General features: G+C 48.3%; 1 protein-coding gene across 7 annotated transcripts in view; it reads left to right on the top strand.

The window, feature by feature from the left end:
• The window catches only part of Kcng2 (potassium voltage-gated channel modifier subfamily G member 2), a 73,456-nt gene that overhangs the window by 35,547 nt on the left and 15,714 nt on the right, over positions 1-22,195 (top strand). For 6 of the 7 annotated variants that reach the window (XM_040757775.1, XM_040757776.1, XM_040757771.1 and 3 more), the window contains 2 exons: positions 12,123-12,820; positions 17,235-17,399. In XM_040757775.1, the coding sequence (XP_040613709.1) occupies positions 12,158-12,820; positions 17,235-17,399 (828 nt within the window). In that variant the 5' untranslated portion in view covers positions 12,123-12,157. The remainder of the gene's footprint in view (positions 1-12,122; positions 12,821-17,234; positions 17,400-22,195) is intronic. The other variant, XM_040757778.1, reaches the window with a different exon arrangement.

Genomic DNA, 22,195 nt, shown 5'->3' with positions numbered 1-22,195 from the left:
CACTGCTTTCTTGATTTGTACCCCAACATCGGACTCCCAGGCTTTTATTAATAACAAAACTATTTAGATGAATGCTTCGGTTGCTCTCTTGCTTCATTTCCCCCACCCCTCAATGCTTTGGTAGTTCTCACAAGTGTCATTCCAGCCTTACAAAGAGGCTGGCACCTGTGCCTGGACCCGTCATGTCCCTGGGCACCTCCCTCCCCAGGACACTCCCTGAGCTCTGGAGTCTATGTTTGGATATTTCACAAACCACGTCTGTGTTGGGTTGTTTTGGGTGGAGTGTCAGTGTGTGGTGTGTGGCGAAGGGGAGTGCCCAGGCTCACCCTGTCGACACTCTGCAGAGCTCACCCTAGTGCAAACCTCAGCTCCCCTGACCCTCTACCTCCCATCACAGCCTCAGGCACACATCTGTGCACACACATAGGCAAGCACCCACGTGAAACACGTTAGGCACCTAACCCGTGCCCCTCCCCCACCGCTGCAAGCCTGCTGACTTCCAGCCCCGCCTGAAGGCAATTCGGGTTTGTCTGAGGTTGACTCCTTTGCTGTTTGGTAGAGCTCTCGATAAAATCATTTGATGGCTTTAGAGGAAAAGTAGATATTTAATTACTGTTCCCATTTTTTTCAGTGATTGTAGATGCATTAGGGGCTCCTGTTTCTTTGCTCCGTTCTGAAGTGCACGGTGGCCCTGCTGCCCAGGCTGGTCTTGAATGCCTGAGCTTGACTGACCCTCCCACCTCACCGCTGCGCCCACCACACTCAGTCGGGGTTTCCGTTTCTGCGATCTGTTTTAGTTCTGTGTGGTTTTGTTTTGAGATATTTCTTTCTTTCCTTTTTCCCTCTAGGAGTGTAGTCATCATCGCGTTTCTTCACGGTGTGTTGGTCCCTGCTGGACCTGTGGCCATGCCTCTTTTTCAGGCCTAGCTTCTCATTTCTCTTCGTCATTAACCCTCCAGTTGTGACTTTTTCTGTCTGGATAAGAACTAGAGCTTAACTTTGCTTTCTTATGTTTTCTTTGGCTTTATAATGAGAGGATCTGTTAACATATTTTGTGATTAGCTTTCTCCTCGGTGTTGTTAAACTTAAAACCTTTGTCATACGCATTACTTTTCCCTTGAAGTTTTATCGTTGTTGAATTTGGTGGTGGTGGTGGCGGTGATGATGGTGGTGATGGTGATGGTGGTGGTTCTTGTGGTGGTGGTGTGTATTTGAGAGAGATGAGTGCCTATATGTATGTGTGTATATGGTGTATGTATGTGTGTATATGGTGTATGCATGTGTGTATATGGTGTATGTATGTATGTGTGTATATGGTGTATGCATGTGTGTATGTATGTATGTGTGTATATGGTGTATGCATGTGTGTATATGGTGTATGTGTGTGTGTGTATGGTGTATGCGTGTGTGTATATGGTGTATGCGTGTGTGGAGGTCTGAATGAGAATGAACCCCACAGGCTCATATATGTGAGTGCTTGGTCTCCAGTTAGTGGAACTATTTGGTGAAGATTAGAAGATGTAACCCTGTGGGAGGAAGTGTGTCACTGGGAGTGGGCTTTGAAGTTCCCAAGGCCCAATGTTTCTCTTTCTCTCTGCTGCTGTTTGCAGATTAAGTTGTAAAGCTCTCTGCTACTGCTTGTCTGCTTCCCACTACAATGATCATGGTCTAACCCTGTAAAACTAGAAGCAAGCATCTGATGAAATGCTTTCTTTTGTAAGAGCTGCCTTGGTCATGGTGTCTCTTCACAGCAATAGAACAGTCGCTAAAGTATTGTGTATATATGTATGTATGTGTGGTATACATACTCATCGGTGTGAGTGTGTGTGTGTGTGTGTGTGTGTGTGTGAGTGTGTGGTTATGACAGAGTGTCTTTCTCAGTCGCTCTCTATTTTTTGAGACAAGGTCTTTCGTGAATCTGAAGCTCATTGATTTGACTACACTGGCTGGCCAGTGAATTCAAGGGATCTGCCTGTCCCCCAGTTCTTTTTGTTTGTTCTAGGGGCTCTAACATTCGGTTCTTATGCTTTACCCCAAGTTCCTTACTGACTAAGCCATCTCCTCAGTGCCCACTCTGACTTTAATGTCTGAAGCCAGGAGAGACACTATTTAGAAGGAATTCCAGCAGACTCCAGGCAAGGCAAAGTCCAGTTCACTGAGGTATGGATGGAGCCATCTCTACTCCCAACATCATGGAGCATATGGTCTTGGGACCAAGCCACACACTATCCCAACAGTCTGTTTTAGGTATTGGCCTGGAAGGCTGAGAAACAGCCCAAGGCTTTGTTGTGTGTGGGGTGTGTGTGTGTGTGTGTGTGTGTGTGTGTGTGTGTGTTAGTTTGAAAGAAAATGGCCCCCAAAGGGAATGACACTAAGGAGAGGTGTGGCTTTGTTGGAATAGGTGTGGCCTTGATGGAGGAAGTGTGTCACCCTGGAGGTGGGCTTTGAGGTCTCATATATGCTCAAGCCATGTCTCAGACCACTTCCTGTTGCCCGTGAGGCAAGATGTAGGTCTCAGCTCCTTCTCCAGCACCATGTCTGCCTGCATGCTGCCATGCTTCCCACCGTGATGAGAATGGACTGAACCTCTGAACTGTAAGCCACCCCAATTAAATGTCTTCCTTTATAAGAGTTGCTATGATCATGGAGTCTCTTCACAGCAATAGAAACCCTAATAAGACAGTGTGTGAATGTGTGTGTATATGTGTGAATGTGTGTGCGTGTGTGTGAATGTACACATACTGACAGATAGGAAAAGCTGTGTGTCCAGAGTACTTTCAACAGTCACAATATCTTTAATCTTCACAATTGCCTTAAGATATGAGCTAGCTTGTCACTGAAACAAAATACCTGACAGATATAGATTAAGAGAGGAAACTTTGTGCTCATGATTTCACAGGTTTCAGTCCCTCTTGAAAAAAAAGAGAGCTGCTCACATCATGGTGGCCAGGAAACAGAAACTACAGGGTGGAAGCAGGGTGAGAGACAGCTCCCAAGTGCAGTCCCCAGTGCCATGCTTCTTCCAGCTCAGCTCCCCTTCCAGTAATGCCATCCTATTGCAGATCCATCAGGAATTGATCCACTAATTAGTTCAGCACCTTTGTGATCTAATTGCCTCTAGAAAAACCCTATAGACACACACAGATGTGCTTCTTAAGCCAACCAGTTGACAGTCAAAACCAGTCACCATGCCTTGTAAGACAGGTGTGATTATACAAGTGTCCCCCAAGAGACAGTCAAAGCACCTTGAAGATAGGTACAATTATACAAGTGGCTCCCAGGAGACAGTCAAAACCAGCCACCAGACCTTTTAAGATGATTATACAAGTGTCCCCCAAGAGACAGTCAAAACCAGCCACCAGACCTTTTAAGACGATTATACAAATGGCCCCCAAGAGACAGTCAAAATCAACCACCACACCTTGTAAGACAGGTATGATTATACAAGTGTCCCCCAAGAGACAGTCAAAACCAGTCACCATGCCTTGTAAGACAGGTATGATTATACAAGTGACCCCCAAGTGATGATGGTTTCACCTTTGACATTTCAAATCCACAGTGACAAGTACCACAAACTTTCAGTGGAGATTGCATTCAATATTAACTGTTTCGTGACACTTACAACTACAGTTCTTCTTTTTTAGTACAGTACTCACCAATTAGTTGGGGTACTCAGGTTTTACACTAAAATAGCCTTTGTTTTGGATGACTAAGCTCTGCTCTAGCTGGTTCCGGGTCTCCGAGTACTCTAAGGTGGGCGGGGCTAAACTGTCTGTGGTGCTTGGTGCACTACGTGCATTTTCAGCTGTCAGTCCACGATGAGCTCATCTGAAGCCTCTGTGAGTACAGGAGCACCCGCACCACCCTTTATCCTGCTCTCTGGATGTGGCAAGGAGAAGTCACTATTACAAGGTCGTGAGGCCAATAGGCTGGGACGACCAGACTTTACTCACCTTTAACTAGATTTTAAAATGTCCCGAGACACCTAGGGTTGCAGCTAGCATTGTGAGGACTCAAAGTCACCATCGTCTACATAAGTAATGTTTAATTACCACCCACGAGCTATGTTCCCTCCCAATGGCCTCCTTTCAGGAAAGCTCTCTCTGTTTTCATAAGTGCTGTGCCCAAGGGAGAAGATAATGTCAGCATCGATGCTTCTGATAATGTGCCATTAATCTCCAGCAGTGGGAAAGAGAGATACTGGAGCTGAGATACTCAGCTCCCCCCAGAACACTCTGTATCCAACTGGATCTTTGCTTTATGTCTGTGTTATCAACCCCATCTAAAGAGCCCAGAGCTGTCACAATGTATCCATTGCAGATTTAGACCCCAGCAAACAAAGGAAGAGCTACCCATAACAGGCCCACACCCAGGAATCAGACTGCACATGCCAGTGAGAAGTTTGGGTCCAATCTTTTGTCCTTGAGAGAGCTAGGGACCCACTCCTTTTAGGGTTTGATGTCCTTGACTGTCCCTGGTACCTCCTTGTTTTTGCCATATAAGTGATGGCAGCATTCCTCACACAATTGCTGATATCCATGGATTGTGGCATATCACATCTGGTGTTCTCAAGTCAAGGGCAACACTAAAGAAAGCCAGAGCCAGACTCTTAACATGTTGACAGGGAAATTAAAACAAGCAGAGGCCCATGGCTGTCCTGCCAGAGACAGAGAGAGCTGCCAAGGTTCACTATCTCAGTTTAGGATCTTCTCTGCTTCCAACAGTGCAGGGACTCCATGTTTTCCCTGTAGGATTCGTATTGTTTTTTTCTGACTTGATTCCCCTCCCTGGATACCATCAAGAGCAGGACCAGGGCTAGATGTGCCAAGCCGGCTTCCATCGCACTGACACCTCTTTTGGTTCCTGGCTTCGAAATGCTACTGTGCCCATCATGGCCATCACACCCCACTCCAGATCTATCCAAGCATCCTGAGGCAGTGCTGTGGAGACACCTCTAACTAATGATGCAGTTCCCGTTTGTCTCAGGGAAGTACCAGTCACAGCAACCTTCTACACACAGTCACCCCAGTAGCTTTGAATTTCACAGATAGAATTCCAACTCCACACAGTCAGCTTGAGCCCTGGGACTTACAACTTCATGATTTTTTTTATTAACCTAGAACCAGAGACAGAAATCACATAACTTCCTTTATTGGATAGATTTTCTTTTAGATGTCCCTCTTGCCACTGCTGTGGCTGCAAAGGTCACCTCTAGCTCTTCACTTCGTTCTGTGAGTGGCTAGCAACCTGCCTTTTATAACCCAACCGTGTCCCTGGTGGAGTTTGGCTTGTGGCTCTGTCTCATCGTAGTACCTTCCGGTTACTGCTTGATTTTGCTGCGGTGTAGGACACCGAGTGTTTTTTTCATCCATCAGGAGGCTTCTTGGCCTTGAATGGACAGTGGGTGGAGTTGCCTATTTTTTTTCTACAGAGCTGTTGTGTTTCCACCGTGATCACAGAACCTGTAGCTGTCTGCTCTGCTCCATAGGAAAGGTGGGGAAGAACGTCAGAGCTTTCAACTTTACAATCTTAATTCAAAAGGAAGTTGATTCAAAAACACTTACAGCGTATAATTATAGTTCATGTTTTCAGATGTGTTTTCTGTGGGAGGAAAACTCAGACAGTAGAAGTTCCTCAGGGATTGTCCGGAGATGCTCATCACTACTCATCCTTCCCTAGGAACACTTGGACGTGCCTATGGTGACAGAAGGAGCCAGGCCACCCTGTCCCAGCGGAAGAAGACATGGCGGTGGGAGCATGGGGAACAGAAGGCAGGCAGTGGCAGGACCTCTCTCTAGATGTGATGTCCCCATTGAGCAGACAGGCATCTCCCCCCTTCTCAGGCAGACCTTGAACTAGCTCTAAATTTGGCAGGAGGAGACAATGCCTTGCAAACCCAAATCCCACAGGATTTGGCAGAGAAGCTCAGCAGTGCCTTTGAGGCTGTTCTTTCATTCCGGGAGTCTGAATTCCAGAAATGCTATTGCTTTTGGCTCGACGGAGAGGGTGAGACACTGATGCACATTTGCCAGAGGAGTGTGGCCGGGGCATTAGGAACATGGGTGTGATACTTTCAGGGAGCCCTATCTGCAACCTAGGACAAATTACATCTGCAAGGACAGACTACATACAAACCAGGGTTCTGGGTCCAGATGCTGCCCTCATGGACAATTGGGACAGCTGCCATTCATCTCCTGATCCATATTTTCCTGTTCACCGATACGCTTTTTCTGCAAACTGACTCCCTGCTTCAAGGCTCCACAGCAGACGGCTGCTGAATCCATCAGGACCACCCAGCCCTAACCCTTCCAGAGTCCTCAACACTGGGCCATTGCCCTGCTCTGGGAAGCCCCGCCCCCATGCTCTACCTCTCTGACACACCATCCTTGCCGTGTCAGACAAGAAGGTAGGAGATCTTTGACATCTCATGGCTGGCACAGGGAGATAAAAATGGATATGTCCCGGGGCAGGGACTTGATGTTGGTCTTGAGTGCCCCAAGGACTGAGTTCTTGGAGGCTGCAGCACACTCAACACAGACTGTTGGAAGTCCTCCTCCCTTGTCCCCATGCAGTCACACTAAGGTGACTTCTCATGCTCAGAAGAAGCTCCCCAATTCCTCACTGCACATAGAACTTACTGGCAAGCATGGGCACATTATTTTTTTTTTTAATTTTGCTGTGACAAAGGCAACTTAAGAGGGAACAATTTAGTCTGGCTCACAGTTTAAGGGCACAGCTTGTTGTGACAGGGAAGGGGTAGTGGCAGGAGTATGAATTCTGGTGACATGATGTCTTAGTTAGAGTTTCTATTGCTGTGAAGAGACACCATGACCACTGCAACTCTTCTAATGGAAAATGTTTAAGTAGCACGTCTTACAGTTTCAGAGGTTTAGTCCATTCATTGGCATCATGGACAGTACTGGATTTCACATGAACCTATTTGCTCAGAATTTTTTCCAACTGATGCTTTAAGAGCTGTTCACCTTGTTTTTTGATTTAAGATCTCTTGCTGGGACCTGGGGCTCACCAGTTCATCTAGGTTGGCTCCAGCACTGCACTTAGCATCTTAATCACTTTAAATCATTTGGTGGGTTTATAAAAACACATTAACAATGTTACAGAACCATCACCACTGTGTTGTTCCGGGCCATTGTCATCATACCAGCAGGAACCCCACACCTACTAAATGCTTGTGCTCTGTTGCCCCTCCCCCACTGGGCAGCCAATAACTTCATGTCTCAGTGAATGAACTAACCCGTGTCGTATCAGTGGGTTCACTCTGTATGACCTTTTACATGTGGTATAACATGTTCAAGCTTTGTCTGTGTGGTAGTAGTACTTCATGGCTTCTGTTTGCACACTCAGCGGTTGATGGAACCCCGGTTATATTCATTCTGTTTTGAAGGCTTCTATAAACATGTTTGTACACCTTTTCTTTTGGATGTATGTTTTCTTTTCTCTCGGGTGCTTATGTAGGAGGTGATCGATGAGTCATGTGGAGAGGTGACTGTTTGGTCTTGGGGACACTGCCAGCTGTTTGCTACGGGCTGAGCTGTGTAGTTTCCCCACCACGTATGACATTCTAGTATTTCTACATCTTCTCTGACATTGTTTTCTACAATGTTTGGTGTGTAAGTGTATGTGTCTTTGTGCATGTGCACATATGCATACATATGTGTGGAGGCCCGAGGTCAATGACAGGTGTCAATCTTTAAGAGCTGTTCACCTTGTTTTTTGATTTAAGATCTCTTGCTGGGACCTGGGGCTCACCAGTTCATCTAGGTTGGCTCCAGTGAACCCCAAAGACCAGGCTGTCTCTGCCTTCCCAGACCTGGGGTTAAAAGCAGTTATCACCCTCTGACTTCTTCCATGAATGCTGGGGACTAAACTCAGGCCCTCCATCTTATGTGCAAACGCACATACACAGTACTGGATTTCACCCAGACCTCCTCATTTGGAACAAGTTCCAATTGAAATAAAATCACATAGAATTATACTTAACATTTTAATTGTTTTAAAGTATGCAGGTCAGTGTTTTTAAAAACACATTAACAGTGCTTTGCAATGATCACAGTGAGCTTTTACACTGAGCTATTTCCACAACTCCCCTTGTTTGGCTATAACTAAACCGAGTGACATCTCTCTATGTGATGTGTGCCATCCCTCCACCTGCTGGCCTCCAGGCATCTGGTGGAACACTGACAGTTTCCCCTAGTGACAATCCCTCTCTCACTGCTTTCAAGCTACTCTTGTATCGTGTCTTTAGACAGTTAGTATGAGCTATGCCACTATGGATTTCTGAATTTATCTGGCTTGGAGTTTCCTGAGGCACAGAATAATGGCTTTCATCAAATGTGGAGACAATTTTATAATTTGAGAAATTCATAAACATATAACGGATTTTAATCAAGTCCATCATCTCCCATTCCCTCACCTCCAATTCCTCCTCTATCCCAACCCCCCCACCCCTACCCAGTTTCATGTGTTCTTTTTTTTTTAACCCAGCATGTCCACTTAGTACTGCCTGCATGCACATGGGTGTAGGCCATCTACTGGATCATGGGTAGCCTCTAGGGGGGGGCGTGTCCTTAAGAGAGCTGACTCTCAGATTTGGGGATTTTTAAAGCATTTTTTTCAAGCATTGTCTTCACCTTGTCCCCCTTCCCTCTCCCTCTGGGATGCTCTAACCTGAGGTGGTTGGCTGGCTTCTTCCTGCAGGCAGCTCTGCTTCCCGTTCTCAGCTTCCCCTCTGCGCCTTAAGGCAGAGCTTTCATCTGATGATGCAATCAGACTTTCCTTTGGGCCACCAGCTCACAAATAACAACACCAAGACTTTGTTATTAATCATGAAAGCTCTGCCTTAGCTTAGGCTTGTCCCGCCAGCTCTTATAACTTAAATTAACCCATATTTTTGTTAATCTATTCCCTACCACGAGGCTTTTACCTCTCTCCCGTTTCGTGTGTCAAACTGGTTCTGTATCTAGATGGCATCTTGCACGCCTCTCTCTGCCCGGAAGTCCTGCCTATGCCTCCTGCCTAGCTATTGACCATCCAGCTCTTTATTAAATCAATCACAGCAATGTATCTTCACCCAGTGTACAAATACTCCCCCCAGCACTGTGACACACTACCTGAGGCCTTCTCGATTCTTCAGCTTCTGATCTTATTATACTTTTCAACTCCAGTATTCTCTTGCTTCCTTTTTTATAACTTATGTCTCCTTATTGGTACTGCTTGTAGAGTTATTCTCATGATTCCTTTAGGCCTTTGGGCATGGCCTCCTTTAACTTTTTTGTTTGCTGGTTTTTGTTTTTGAGATAGGATCTCACACTGCAGACCAAGAGGACCTGAAACTTACTTTGTAGCTCAGGCTAGCCTCAAACTCAGTCTCCCAAGTGCTGGGATTACAGGCATGCATCATTACCCTAGGCTATCTCTTGGACATATTTAATTTAGTTTATTTAATCTTATCTGATGAGTTTGCCATACAGGTTTCCTTAGGGACAGTTCATTTTAGTTGTTCTTAGCATGCGTGGTAGTCATTCTTCTTTATTCCTCATAGTCTTTATAATTGTTTCTGTCAAAGACTGGACATTTTGAATAGTGTAAGCAGCAGTTCTTTATTCTTCCAAGTCTGTAATTGTTGCTGTTGAAAACTGGAAATTTTGACTAGTGTAAGCAGCAGTTCTGGAAACCAGATTCTGCACTCAGCGATGTGTCATAGTCACTGGTGTTTGTTTGCACAGCCCATACTTTAGAGCATTGATTTTGTAAATTCTGTATGCCTTGCCTTGTCATACCTGGCCATAATGTCTCTGTTCCATTAGATTCACAGAGGAAAAACAAACCCAGTCTTGGCAGATGGGCTGGGTGAGCTGGGGCCTTGCCAGCACTCAGCCAGGCAGCCTGTTCAATGCTTCTGCTCACCTGCTTTCATGTCTAAAGGTCAGTCCAAAAAGCGCTGGAGGCTTCTTTGATATTTACTGAGTACACACACACGCAGCCCAGGCATATGTGTGGCATCCTGAATCCCAAAGCATTTTCCAATTCCTTATTCCTCAAGCACTTCATGTCCAGCCTGTCCTCCGAAGCTCTTGCTTGTTCCAATTGCAATCCGTTGCCTTAAGCAATAACAGCGAAACTATGCTCCTATGAATGGCTTTGACAGACAGTCTTAAGCTGTCTGTATTGGCACCAGGCAGGTTTCTGGTGTGAGAGATAACGGCAAAGCCTTGGGTCAGTCTTCCTGGAGCTTGGAAGGAGCTTAAGGGAATGGTGACCCCTGGTGAGGTGTGTTCTCCCAGTACCAGCTCTGGTGTCGGTAGTACGGGCAGTGTTTTTCAAGGACACCACTGAGCTGGGAGCATGGAGTGGACAAAGTGAGTTCTCTGAACTAGGAGCAGGACATAGACAAGATGAGTCCCCAAGCTGAGATCAGAGGGTGGCTGTGGGGTGGGTCCCCCAAGCTGAGATTGGAGGGTGGCTGTGGGGTGAGTCCCCCAAGCTGAGATCGGAGGGTGTCTGTGCAGTGAGTTCCTTGAGTTCAGGGCTTGATGTGAGGGAAGTTCCTTGAACTGGAGTAGGGTAGACACAGGGGAAGTCCAGTTGCTGCAAAAGGTCATTAAGATTCAGTTGCTTTCTCTTAAGGTCCTCACGGTCACTGACAGTTTTTAGTTAGTTCCAAAGTTCCACAAAAGCGGCTCTCAAAGTGTTTTACCTGTTTTCCATCACCTTAGGATAGATTTGGAGTGCTTTGTTGTGCAATGTATTTGCCACATATGATACTGTGGTTGGGGCTAAGAAAATTCTTTCCTAGTGTATGTGCTGACAATTATCATCTGTCTGTCTGTCTGTCTGTCTGTCTGTCCATCACTATGAGAACATGGGGTAAGGTGTCCCCCAACAGACATTCATGGTGTTCCCAATGGCTGGTTTCTCCAACCTGAACCAACTGGGACTTGCCTGTCACCCACACTCTTGCTGCTGTTACCACAGCTCTACATGCCTCTGCTGAACCTCTGACCTCTCCATTCCGGGGAGCCAAGAAGCACTGTAAACAGCAAATTGGAGGGGGTGGGGAGTCCTCTGGGAAAAAGAGCAGAATCCTCTGTGCAGTCCAAATCTTGGATGTTAGTAATGCCCCTCACCCCTTATATAGAATCCTCCAGGAAAAGTGAGCCCAGTGGAGGAAAAAAATTGTATGCCAAACAGTTGGCATAGAAACCTAGAAGGCTCATAGACCATCTCAAGAATTCCTGTGGGTACCAAATAGTTCATCTGACTTAGAAATCAAGGCTGACTGAAAAATCAAGCGCTGTGGGTTTCTGCCTTTCTTGATTGATTGGTGTTTCTCAACCCCAGCTGTGCAGCAAAATTACCTGGAAGCTTTGTTCCAAGCAGAGCGGACCACTGCCATCATGGAGATGTCAAAGATGCATGAAGTATAGCAAGGCCTGTTGCGAGGCAAACCGCTGTGAGACGTAGGCAGTTTCCTCTGCGACCACCAGCGTCTGTGAACATGCAGACAGGACCTCTAAGAAAAACTGCCCTGGTTTTTCATATACAATTATCATAGCTTTACATTTTCTTTTCCTTCCTACATTGTGCTCCGTGTTTCTCGTTTGGCTTTAAATGTCTTTTTTATAATTGGTTCCTTTAAATCCAGTCCAGAGCAGTGTACACAGTGCATTTTCTGGCATTTCATAAGTCTGTTTCTAATTTTTGGCAAGCCCCACCCCACCTCTGTTTTCCTCCTTTGCTAAGGGGGGGGGGTAGGTGCTTGCTTTTTAAACACTGACCAGCCCAGGGATGACCAGACATGGGTTTGTAAAAAGCCTTATGCTACATAGCAAGAACTGTTCGCGTCTAGGGTTTCTTAAACCATTTCCACCCAGGACCCCTACTTACCCGAGAAATTTTTATATGCCCCAGCCCTCTAGGAGATAAAGTAAGGTAAGGTGTCCCCTGGAAAGTTTGGGGAATCCCAAGTCTGGACAAGCTGGAGCCTGCAAGTGTCCCAGAGTTGGACCTGGGGACAGGAAGCTCCTGGTCCCCGGAACCCTGGACCCTTGACTAGGTAGGCTTCTCAGCCCTCAGTCTTAACATTCGGATTCTTCTTGCAGGCCCAGTCTCCTGACCACAGCCGGCATATGGGGCCATGGCCCGACTCCCGGGGAACCCGGAGGTCCCCGGTCCAGAGCTTGGCAGCACAGGCCGAGGAGGCAGAGGCGGTCGAGCGGCCCGGGCGCGACATGTCATTATCAACGTCGGGGGCTGCCGAGTGCGGCTGGCCTGGGCCGCGCTGGCTCGCTGTCCCCTGGCTCGCCTCGAGCGCTTGCGAGCCTGCCGCGGCCACGACGAGCTGCTGCGCGTGTGTGACGACTACGACGTGAGCCGCGACGAGTTCTTCTTTGACCGCAGCCCGTGCGCTTTCCGCGCCATCGTGGCGCTGCTGCGTGCCGGCAAGCTGCGACTGCTGCGGGGCCCCTGCGCCCTGGCCTTCCGCGACGAGCTAGCCTACTGGGGCATCGACGAGGCGCGGCTGGAGCGCTGCTGTCTGCGTCGCCTGCGCCGCCGCGAGGAAGAGGCCGCCGAGGCGTGCTCAGGGCCACCCAGCCGCGGGCCGCAGGGGAGCCCAGTGCGTGCCCTGGGGACAGGGCGGCTGGAGCGGAGCCGACGGCGCCTGCGCGATGTGGTGGAGAACCCGCACTCCGGGCTGGCAGGCAAGCTCTTCGCCTACATCTCCGTGGCCTTCGTGGCCGTCACAGCCGTCGGCCTGTGCCTGAGCACCATGCCTGACATCCGAGCAGAAGAGGAACGGGTAAGTGTGGGCTTTGGGGCAAGGTCAGGACAGAGGGAGAGCCAGGATCATGGAGGTGTGGACAAAAGGCCACATGTGGCACCCAGGTGGCATGTAACCATCCATGCCGAATGCCATGGTTGTCCACTATACTCCCTGCCCTGGCTAGAGCTATAGACTCCATGGCCCTTTCCCTCCCATGCCACATGAGTGGTCAGGAAGGAGGGTCCAATGAACTGATGCATGGAGTTCCAAACTGCATAGAGTTTCAGGACAAGGACCCACAGCTTTTATCCTGGGGCCCTCTCTGCATTTCCAATAGCTCAGCAGGCAATACCTACAAAGTCTGAACAAGGTAGAGCTAAAAAATACCCAGTGTCTTAAGTGTCTAGAGCGGCCATTCCCAACCTTCCTAATGCTGCAACGGCTTAATACAGTTCCTCCTGTTGAGGGTGACCCTCCAACCATATATTCATTCCTATTTCATAACTGTAATTTTGCTACTGTTAGGAATCTGATATGTGAAAGGGTCATTCGAGTCCCCCAAGTGGGTTGTGACCCACACGGTGGGAACCACTGGTCTGGAGAATTGTATGGGCCAAATCTGGATATCCCAGGGTTAGAGGCTTTTTTATGGAGAAACGAGAACTCTGATCCTGTTGAACAATCTGTTTCTCCTCCTCTTCTCTCTGTGTTGTCCACCAATCCTGGAATGCAGCACATGAAATGCAAACAGGTCTGTTGCGTGTGGCTAGCCAGTTCTCATGACAGGAGAGAGGAGAAAAAGCAAACCAAACCAACCTAACAGCATTTGGGTTCATTGATCATCATAGAACACTCTGGAGACAATGGGAAAAGACATTATGTAGCAGACTGGAGTTTGTCTTTGCAAGTGTTGATATCCCTGCAGGAGAGGGCATTCTACAGTTGAATTTATCTGAGTCCTACTCCAAGTCCTTCCAGACCCTTCCCTAGACACCCTTCTGTCCCCCTGAGCAGACACTCCCAACTTCCTTACACTGACACCCCTCCCTTGGACAGAGCTCTCGGGCCATCTCCATGGAGTCCTATAGTATCCCTGGCCATCCCCAGGGTTCACCTAATGGGATAACACATCCTGAGAAACCAAATTGACCAAGAGCATGGCAGCCCTGACTGCAAATTAAACTTAAATGTAAACGTAAGGAAATTCATTTGGTTTGCTTCGTTAGTGGGTGTCCCAAGCCTGAGTAGTCTGAGTTTCTGGTTCTGCTTCTGATGCCTGAGGCATGAAGTTTGATCAAGTGCTAAAGCCTTTGCCTAGCTTACACGTTGGGGGGGGAAGTGTTAGAATTTTACGTAGTAATAACTCCACATATTACTCAGGACAAAAGTCATTTGTGAAAGACTGGGGAACAGAAGTTAGGAATGCCTCAGTGAGTGATCACAGATCTGGAGAACCCCAAGCCCCAGGTCCTCTGCAAACATCTGCTCACATCCCTGTTCCCCTACCAGTGTACTCTTCCAAACACCGTCTTCCTAATTCAGTTACTGGACCAGGTTTTTTCTTTTGGGCCACCAACCAGTTCCCAAATCACAACACAGAGACTTATTAGTTTTGAATGCTCAGCCTAGCTAAGGCACATTTCTGGCTAGCTCTCTTAACTTAAATCAACCTGTTTCTCTTTATCTGCCTTTGCCTCGGGCCTTTTTATTTTCCTTCCTTCCGTATATCTTACTTTCACTGCCTCTAGTGTCTGCTCTCTCAGTGGCTGCCTGGCTTCTTGCCCGGGGCATGTCCCTCATTCTCTCCTCCTTTGTTCTTCTCCCTTCTCTTGTTGAGCCTGGATTCCTCCCATTTATTCTCTCTGTCTGGCAGCCTATCCTTTCTCCTGCCTGGCTATCAGCTGTTCGGCTCTTTATTAGATCAATCAGGTGCCTTAGGCAGGCAAGGTGAAACAAATGTAACACATCTTTACATCATTAACCACACATCCTTATATCATTTAACAAATGTATCATAAACAAAAGTAACAGACCTTTGTACATTTAAAGTAATAGTCCACAGAATAAACAAATGTAACACATGTTTACATAGTTAAAATAATATTCTACAACAGGTTGCAATTAAAACAGTGGTAACCCCTGGTGGGAGACATATCTTGCCAAGCAAGGTATGTCCACATTGCTTTAGTGTGGACTCACACAGTCTCTTTGGAAAGCTATTGGCGACAGAGAACAGTAAAAAGAAGGTTCTCTGGAATCTGTCTTAAAACCCAAGGATGCTTTGACACCTGCTCTCTGGCATGTTAGTGACAAAATGGACACCAGAGAACTTCCATGGTCCAATTGGAGTCAGATGGGTAAATCCCCTCTCTTTGCTGCCTGGGATGGGATGAAGCCATGAACTATCAATAGCTTGTCTGGAAAATAGCTCTCTGCACAGCATAACCAAATGGCTGGCGATCCCCTCATAGTAAAACCAGGGCTTCAACGTGATTAGAATAAGATCTCTAACTTGAGGCTTGGGCCCTCATGCTCAGGATACTGGGACAGCTTGAGCATGAATCTCACTCTCTTGACAGCACTTTTGGTGGTGGTGACTGAAACAGTTCCTGTGAGAAGTGGTTTTGACACATTGTGTAAGGTCTACCTGCCAGGATGTTTTGGATACACAGAGCTCTCTCACCTTGTGTGGGGTGGGGGTAGGAAGTCCTAGCTCCCCTACACCATGTCCTGGGGCACACCTTAGGAGACCCTGACTTGGAAGCTGCACAGAATGGCCCTCTGGAGTCACTAGTGTGCAAGAGAGCAGAGCGGCTGTGCTTCTATCTGTGCCACGATCAGAGGGAGGAGCTCAGTGTGGAGCACTCAGGAAATGGCTGTCCTCTGCACGCATTAGGTGCCATGTAACTGGCAAGGTGCGAGCATCTCTCAGGAGGAAAAGGCCCCATAGCCCATCAGCTGCTCTGTTTTTAGTAAAACACACGTACATCGTGTTATCTTGCCACGTTCTGGCACGCAGAAACGACGCTGCACACACTCACTGGTGTGTGGCTTTTACCCACCCATCTCTAGAAGTCTCCGCCTGCTTAAGAACAACAGAAATCCTGTCACCAGTCACCAAGTGGAGAGCCCGTGAGGATGCTATGCTGGGTGTACAAAGAACGTCCCAAGAAACAGGGGCGAGAATGTAGCTCAGTGGCAGAACACTTGCCGAGCATGTTCGGGGTGCTAGGTTAAGTCCAGAGCACTACCAAGGAAAGAGAAGGGAGAAAGGGAAGGGAGGAGAAGGGAGGAAAGGGAAGAGGGAGGAAGGTCGCAAAAACAAAGAGCATATTGCCTGTCTTACTGTGTGTCAGGTGGTTATGCCATGAAGATGGAGACTGGAGTGGTGGGTTCTGGGGGGGGGTGGGAAGGGTTTGGGGAGCGGCTATCTGCTGGGATCGCAATCTCAGTATGAGAAGATGGAGATATGGCTAGATGGTGTGCTGGCTACAACACAGTGAATTTACCTGTGTTGCTGGTCCTTTATAATGGTGGGCACTGCTGGAGAGCAGCAGACAGACACTGAATACAAGGTCAGAGACTAGTCCAGGGCCCAAACATATAGCAGGAAAGACCGGTGGTGCTGAGTAACAGGCTTGCCCTCCTGGGAACATCTGAGGGCCATGAGGTTATTCTTATGTGGGTTAGAGTTGGGGCTCACACTCTACCCAAGTGGGCTATAGCTGGGGCCCGCATTCAGACTGACCAGGATTCCATAACGTCCAGAACCCAGCTCAGGTGTTTCCACCTAGGCAGTTGTCATGGCAACCCCACCTGCACCCTGACCAGTTGTCAACAATATGCACAGTTACCAGACCTCCCCTAAAGCTTAGCTCTCCTGCCCTCTCCCATGAAAGAAGAGGGTCAATTGGTTGGGGATGCCCTAGGAAGTTTGTGAGTCCATAGCTGGCCCTTGGTCTCTTACCCTCCTGCTCCATCCTACTTAGGTACAGAGGGCTGAGGGGTCAGCAGGCAGAACTCACTGTAAGTGGATGGAGCTTCAGATGAGACCTTAGTCAGCACTCATAACCCAGGAGTCTAAAGTGTTAACAATAAGGATAATAGTTCCAAGCCTGGTTAGCAGGAAGAGTGGGTTAAATAGGATTAATTGGGCACCACGGCTAACACTGACTGGGAGCTGCATAAGGGATCAGTTCACCTGTTCCCTAAGCCACTGAAGCAGAGAGCACAAATTGCCTGCCTTACTGTGGGGCACAGCTCTGACGAACAGAGATTCATAGTGGGTAAAGCCAATGTGGAGCAGGGCTGGCCCCTTCCTGAGCCTGCTGGATCTAGCTAGCTATCCCTTGCCTTTTAGCTTCAGGCCATGCCTTCCCGCTCCTCTACCACCAAGGCGTATCACCGTGACCACCACCTTCACATGTCTTTCTTCTCTTATTGGCCCCAGCCTCCCGTGTGCACAAACTGTAGAACCTTGTCAAGCCCACCTAACCGGATCAGCAGCCTTCTCGGGGCGCATAATCTTGTCATACTGCAAGTTTCTTTTGCCACATGGGGTGACATATTCTCAGACTGTTCCTTGCTAGCCAAGCAAAATTGTGGTGCATACAAGGTAAGCCTGCTGTCTTGTCTTCCAGTGTTTCTGGTTCCGCCATGTACCCTGTCTAGGTTGAGAACCACATCTGCCTGCTGGCCCCAGAGTTCAATATACACCTGTCGACGCAGTTCTAGCACCCAGAAAAGGGCTGTGTGACATGGCTTTGCACTGATGGCCCAGAGAAGCAGCGCTTGCTACAGGGACTAGAAGGATCCATGTGTTTACATATAGTCTTTCAGTTGGAATCACACCATCTACTTGTCTACAAGGTTTCAGCTCCTCAAATCTGTTTGTCAACTGCTGTTCTCACAGGATCCAGTTCTTTCTCATACTTCTTGTGTGTGTTCATAACTCCTCACTAAGTGTAAACCCCACTGACCTTTCCCTATGAGATTGTGTTGTGACACTGTGCCTCTGCTGCACCTGGGACCCAGCCCTCCATCTGCAACTCCCATCCCAGGGGATCAGACACTTCCTCTGGCCTTTGAAGACACTGCATGTATGCGCTACACACACACATGGTGCAAGCAAAACAGCCATAAATAAAAAATAAAGGGGAAAATTTCTAGGTCAATCAGAGAATCTCCTCTCCCAAGTAATCACTAATCTTACATTACTTTGGAAAGGAATTTAGTGAGTCCTGTAAATTTCAGGAGCTTCTTGAGCCTTGTAAGCAAACTACTTCCTGAATCCTACTAGCCTGCCTCCCCACTCTAGGAGAGAATGTTTCAATTGGAAAGAAACAGCTACATACCATCAGAGTCCTTAGAGATCCCCAGGACAGTGGTGTTAAAAGAACCTATAACTAACACCGGCCCTGATTGTGACTGGCCCTGATTACTATGGACTCATTTGGAAGTAGATGTTGTCTATGAACTATATTCACAGGGTCAAGAGGTAACAGAGGAAGAAATATGCTCTTCTCTAGGGTTGAAGGTGCTCTTGTTGGTAGGAAATGCATGGGGGTCAGGCTTTGGGTCAGGAAGGTATGTTGTGTGTCTGTTCTGAGTGATTCACATGTGTGGAGAGACAGTGCACAGACAATTTTATGCCAACAGCGAGCTGCAAAGTTCCTTCTATGTGGTGGTTGCTGCTGTGTTGCCTGGAGACAGAGCTAAGCGCTTGCCTGGGCCCTGGCGCACAGCGGGGACGGTCTGTGCTTGCCAGCCTGCCTGAGAACAGCCTGTCGCTGTTGAAGGCCCATGGGGTGCAGGGTGCTTTTCAAAATCCATCATTTCCTTTTTTGTTGCGCTGTGTGACCGTGCCAGCCAGTGTTTCCTTTTGGTCACATGATTAAATTAAGGCTAGTGTAATGAGCTATGGATTTCATGCCTGGGATCTCAGCTTCGAATTCACTGGGGTTGTTTCTGCAGCAGCCTGGAAAGCCGGGGACAAAGTTTCTGCTGCTCAGACACGCTCCAGCAAACACAAAGGTCTGCCACCTTCTGGCAGAGCGAGGGCTTAGCTGTCTCCGGGCCAGTTAGCCAGGGTTCCCGGACACAGAAGGGAAAGGATGTGCACACAGGGTTTCTCTGTAAGGACTCAACGCATACAGTCTCTGGCCGAACTGTCCTAGATCTGCAGCTTCTGTGAGAGACCCGGGGGGCCTAGGCACAGGCTCAGAGCAGAGGAGGCCGAGGCCCTGCCCTCACAGTCATGCAGGACTCTCTGTCACCCAGGAGGGAGGCTGGGCAAGGTCAGTTACAGGGGAGGAACATCTGCGTTGCACCATTTTATCTAGGCACCCTGGCAGGCACATCTGGAGTTATGTCTGACCAACACCTGGTACCCCAGAGTCCACCCAGTGCACACAAAGTTCCCCATCTCCTGAGCTCTGGCATTTGGCTCATGCCCACCGTGGTGTGTACGGCTGGAGGTCCTCCATTCACAGGTACCAGGTACCCCCACGAGAGACTTACCAGATGACAAAATGCACTTCCAGCACTGATTCAAACATACTGGGCATTTGTTGTTCTTAACTCTGGATCATGTCTGGGGAAGCTCCAACTGGTTTCAAGGGAGGCTTGAGGGGACTCATCCCCAGGGAATGACCAGAGGAATGTCAGTGCTGGGCTTCCCATCCTCATTGGTATGGAAATGGCCCTGTTACATGTGACACAGAGCCCTACTCTGGAGTCTCAACGTCAAGGCTCCTTCCATTGCCCCAGCATCACTGCCTGAAGCATGGGTTTTTCTACATTCCCCAAAATGCTCTAAGACCGTCCTTTCCCGCACAACAAGGGCAAAACAATGTAGGTCAAATGGCTTTGAGTGGGGCTGGATTCAAGCGGCTGGATCTCTTGTGTGGGGTAGCAAGACATCTGCCGTGCATTGTGCTCAGGGGGGCCAGGCGGGAATTGTCTTCGCCAGGTAGCCATGAACCCGGGAAAGGAAAGCCCCAGTTGCTCTTTGCTGAGACAAAAGATGTAACCACTCCAGGAGTCTTTACCATTGCTGATAATAACAATGACTGCCCTGCACCTCTGCGTGGGCATGTCACCAGGTCCTGTCACATTCAGAACCACAGGAGTCTGGGAGGTTAGAGGGTAGAGACTTAGCCTTGCCTGAGGCCAAAGCACTGTGTGGCCAGGTCGGTTAGTTCTAGACTCTATATCCCGTGTCCAGCCAGTAGTGTGTCTTGTTGGTTTATCTGCCTGTTTGCAAATCTATCTATCAGCAAACCAGCAGGAACATTACAAAGTGAGTCAGTGAAGTGTTGTGCTGCAGCCAGGGGTCTGAGCAGGTCTGTATGCATTTCTCTTCTATAAAAACAATGTAGATTGTTTGGCCGGGCGTTGGTGGCGCACGCCTTTAATCCCAGCACTCGGGAGGCAGAGGCAGGCGGATCTCTGTGAGTTCGAGGCCAGGCTGGACCGATAGCCTCCGAAACAATACAGAGAAACCCTGTCTCGTAAAAACCAAAAAAAAAAAAAAAAAAACAGTAGATTGTTCAGAATGCTGGGACTGTGGGGCAAGCGTGATATGTGGCTTTGTGCCCCATTCGGGGCAGCCTCCTTCCCTCCTCCTCATGACCAACCCCGCTGCTCAGAGTTGCTGTGGGAGCTCATGGCCAAGATCACTGCCCATTTCCATGGGGGGGGGGCTGAGGGTGCTTCTAGAGGTGTGAGAACAGTGAGGCCTGGCTAGTTTGCAGGACACTGGCTAAAGATAGTGAGGGCACTTGTTTTTCTCAGCTTCCTGCACAAATTTAGCAGAGAAAAATCTAGATTTATGTTTTGGATTTTTGCCTTAGTTTGAAAAAATATGTTAAAGATGTATCTAAATGCCTAGGGGAGAAGCTGTAAGAGCAAAACTTTCCTCCAGTGTCTACCCAAGGTCTTTCATCTCTCTCGTCATCATAAGAGTCAAAGCTGGATACTGGTTAAATCCTTACACTAAATGCCTATTCTTTTTTATTAATTTCACGTGTGTGTGTGTGTGTGTGAGAGAGAGAGAGAGAGAGAGAGAGAGAGAGAGAGAGAGAGAGAGAGAGAGAGAGAGAGAGAAAGAGAGAGAGAGAGGAAGGGAGGGAGGGAGGGACGGACGGACAGACAGACAGACAGAGGTGGGGGGCGGGGACTGCATGTGGAAGCCAGAGGTGTTGGATCCCCTGGAGCTGGAGTTGCAGGCAATTATGAGCTGCCTGATGTCGGTGCCAGGAACTGAACTGGGGTCTTCTAGAAGAGCACCAGGTGCTCTTAACCACCCAGCCACCTGTTTAGCCCCTAAATGCCTCTTCTAACTGTTGTGGGACCTTTAAGCATTCATTTCTCCTCCAGAACCTCACATTCTCCATCCATCAAATGCAGCTTCTTCAGAGATGAGTCAATGATTCGTGGTAATCAAGGGACTCGCCATCCTTTTGCCCACAAGAATACAAACGAACCTCAAAGGGTCAGGTTAGCACTGTAAGAAGGGCTTTGTGTGGTGCAGGTGGACCCCAGTCCTGTGAAACGGGCAACGCCACCCACCCCCCAACTCCAGAAGGTTCTGATAACAAACAAGGGCTGTGGTCTGCAGACACGACAAAGCTGGATGAGAGTGGCAGACCAGGGAACTCCTCTACCTCCTCCGGTGATGTGCTCAGCACACGAAGGCCAGCGGTCCTGTCCCTACACCCCTTTTTTGTTAATTATCTCTGTGTGCGGGGTTATTGTGCCACACTGTCCTCTGCATGGGCCAGTGAGTGCAGCTGAGATGCTAGGGGCTCACTGGAACTGAGAGGAAATGAAGATTTTTTTCCCAACTGTGTGAGATTTCATTGCCTCCCAGCCGTTCCCTAAATAGGATTGAATTATTTTGACAGATAAGCTGTATTTTTAAGGGAACTCAGTTCACCCAAGCATAAATTCATCAGGCACCACCCAGTTAGGAGAACATAGTTGAGAAGTTGGAATTGAGATGATTTTTTTAACTCCAGCTAAGCTTGAAATATCGAAGAGTAGCATAAAGGGGAAGTTGTTAAAATTCACCAAGTTGGCCACGGCCAGCTTATGCCATTTAACCAAAACCGTCCTCCATGGGGCACCATTGGAAAGCTCTGTTGCGGTTTGGAGCGGAACTCTATGGCAAAGAGCCAGGTGAACCTGTGTCCTCTGGGGTCCCTGTCTGCTAGGGGAAGCCTGTCCTAACACAGAAACCTGTTCTGAAAGTATTTAAACTGGGAGTCAGAGTGGTCTCACTTGAACATGGACTTGGGCATCTTGAAAACTAAGCCTACCACCTGCTTGGGAGCGTTTGTGACCGGCTCAGTGTGTAAGAGCTTGGAGGAAGCAGTCGGACCCCAGGTCCTGACACCTAAACTGTCTCTG

This window comes from Mesocricetus auratus, unplaced genomic scaffold (genome assembly GCF_017639785.1).
Source record: "Mesocricetus auratus isolate SY011 unplaced genomic scaffold, BCM_Maur_2.0 Super-Scaffold_100015, whole genome shotgun sequence".
Lineage (NCBI taxonomy): Eukaryota > Metazoa > Chordata > Mammalia > Rodentia > Cricetidae > Mesocricetus > Mesocricetus auratus.
The sequence above is the reverse complement of the archived record's forward strand: the minus strand, read 5'-3'. Positions and strand labels throughout refer to the sequence as shown.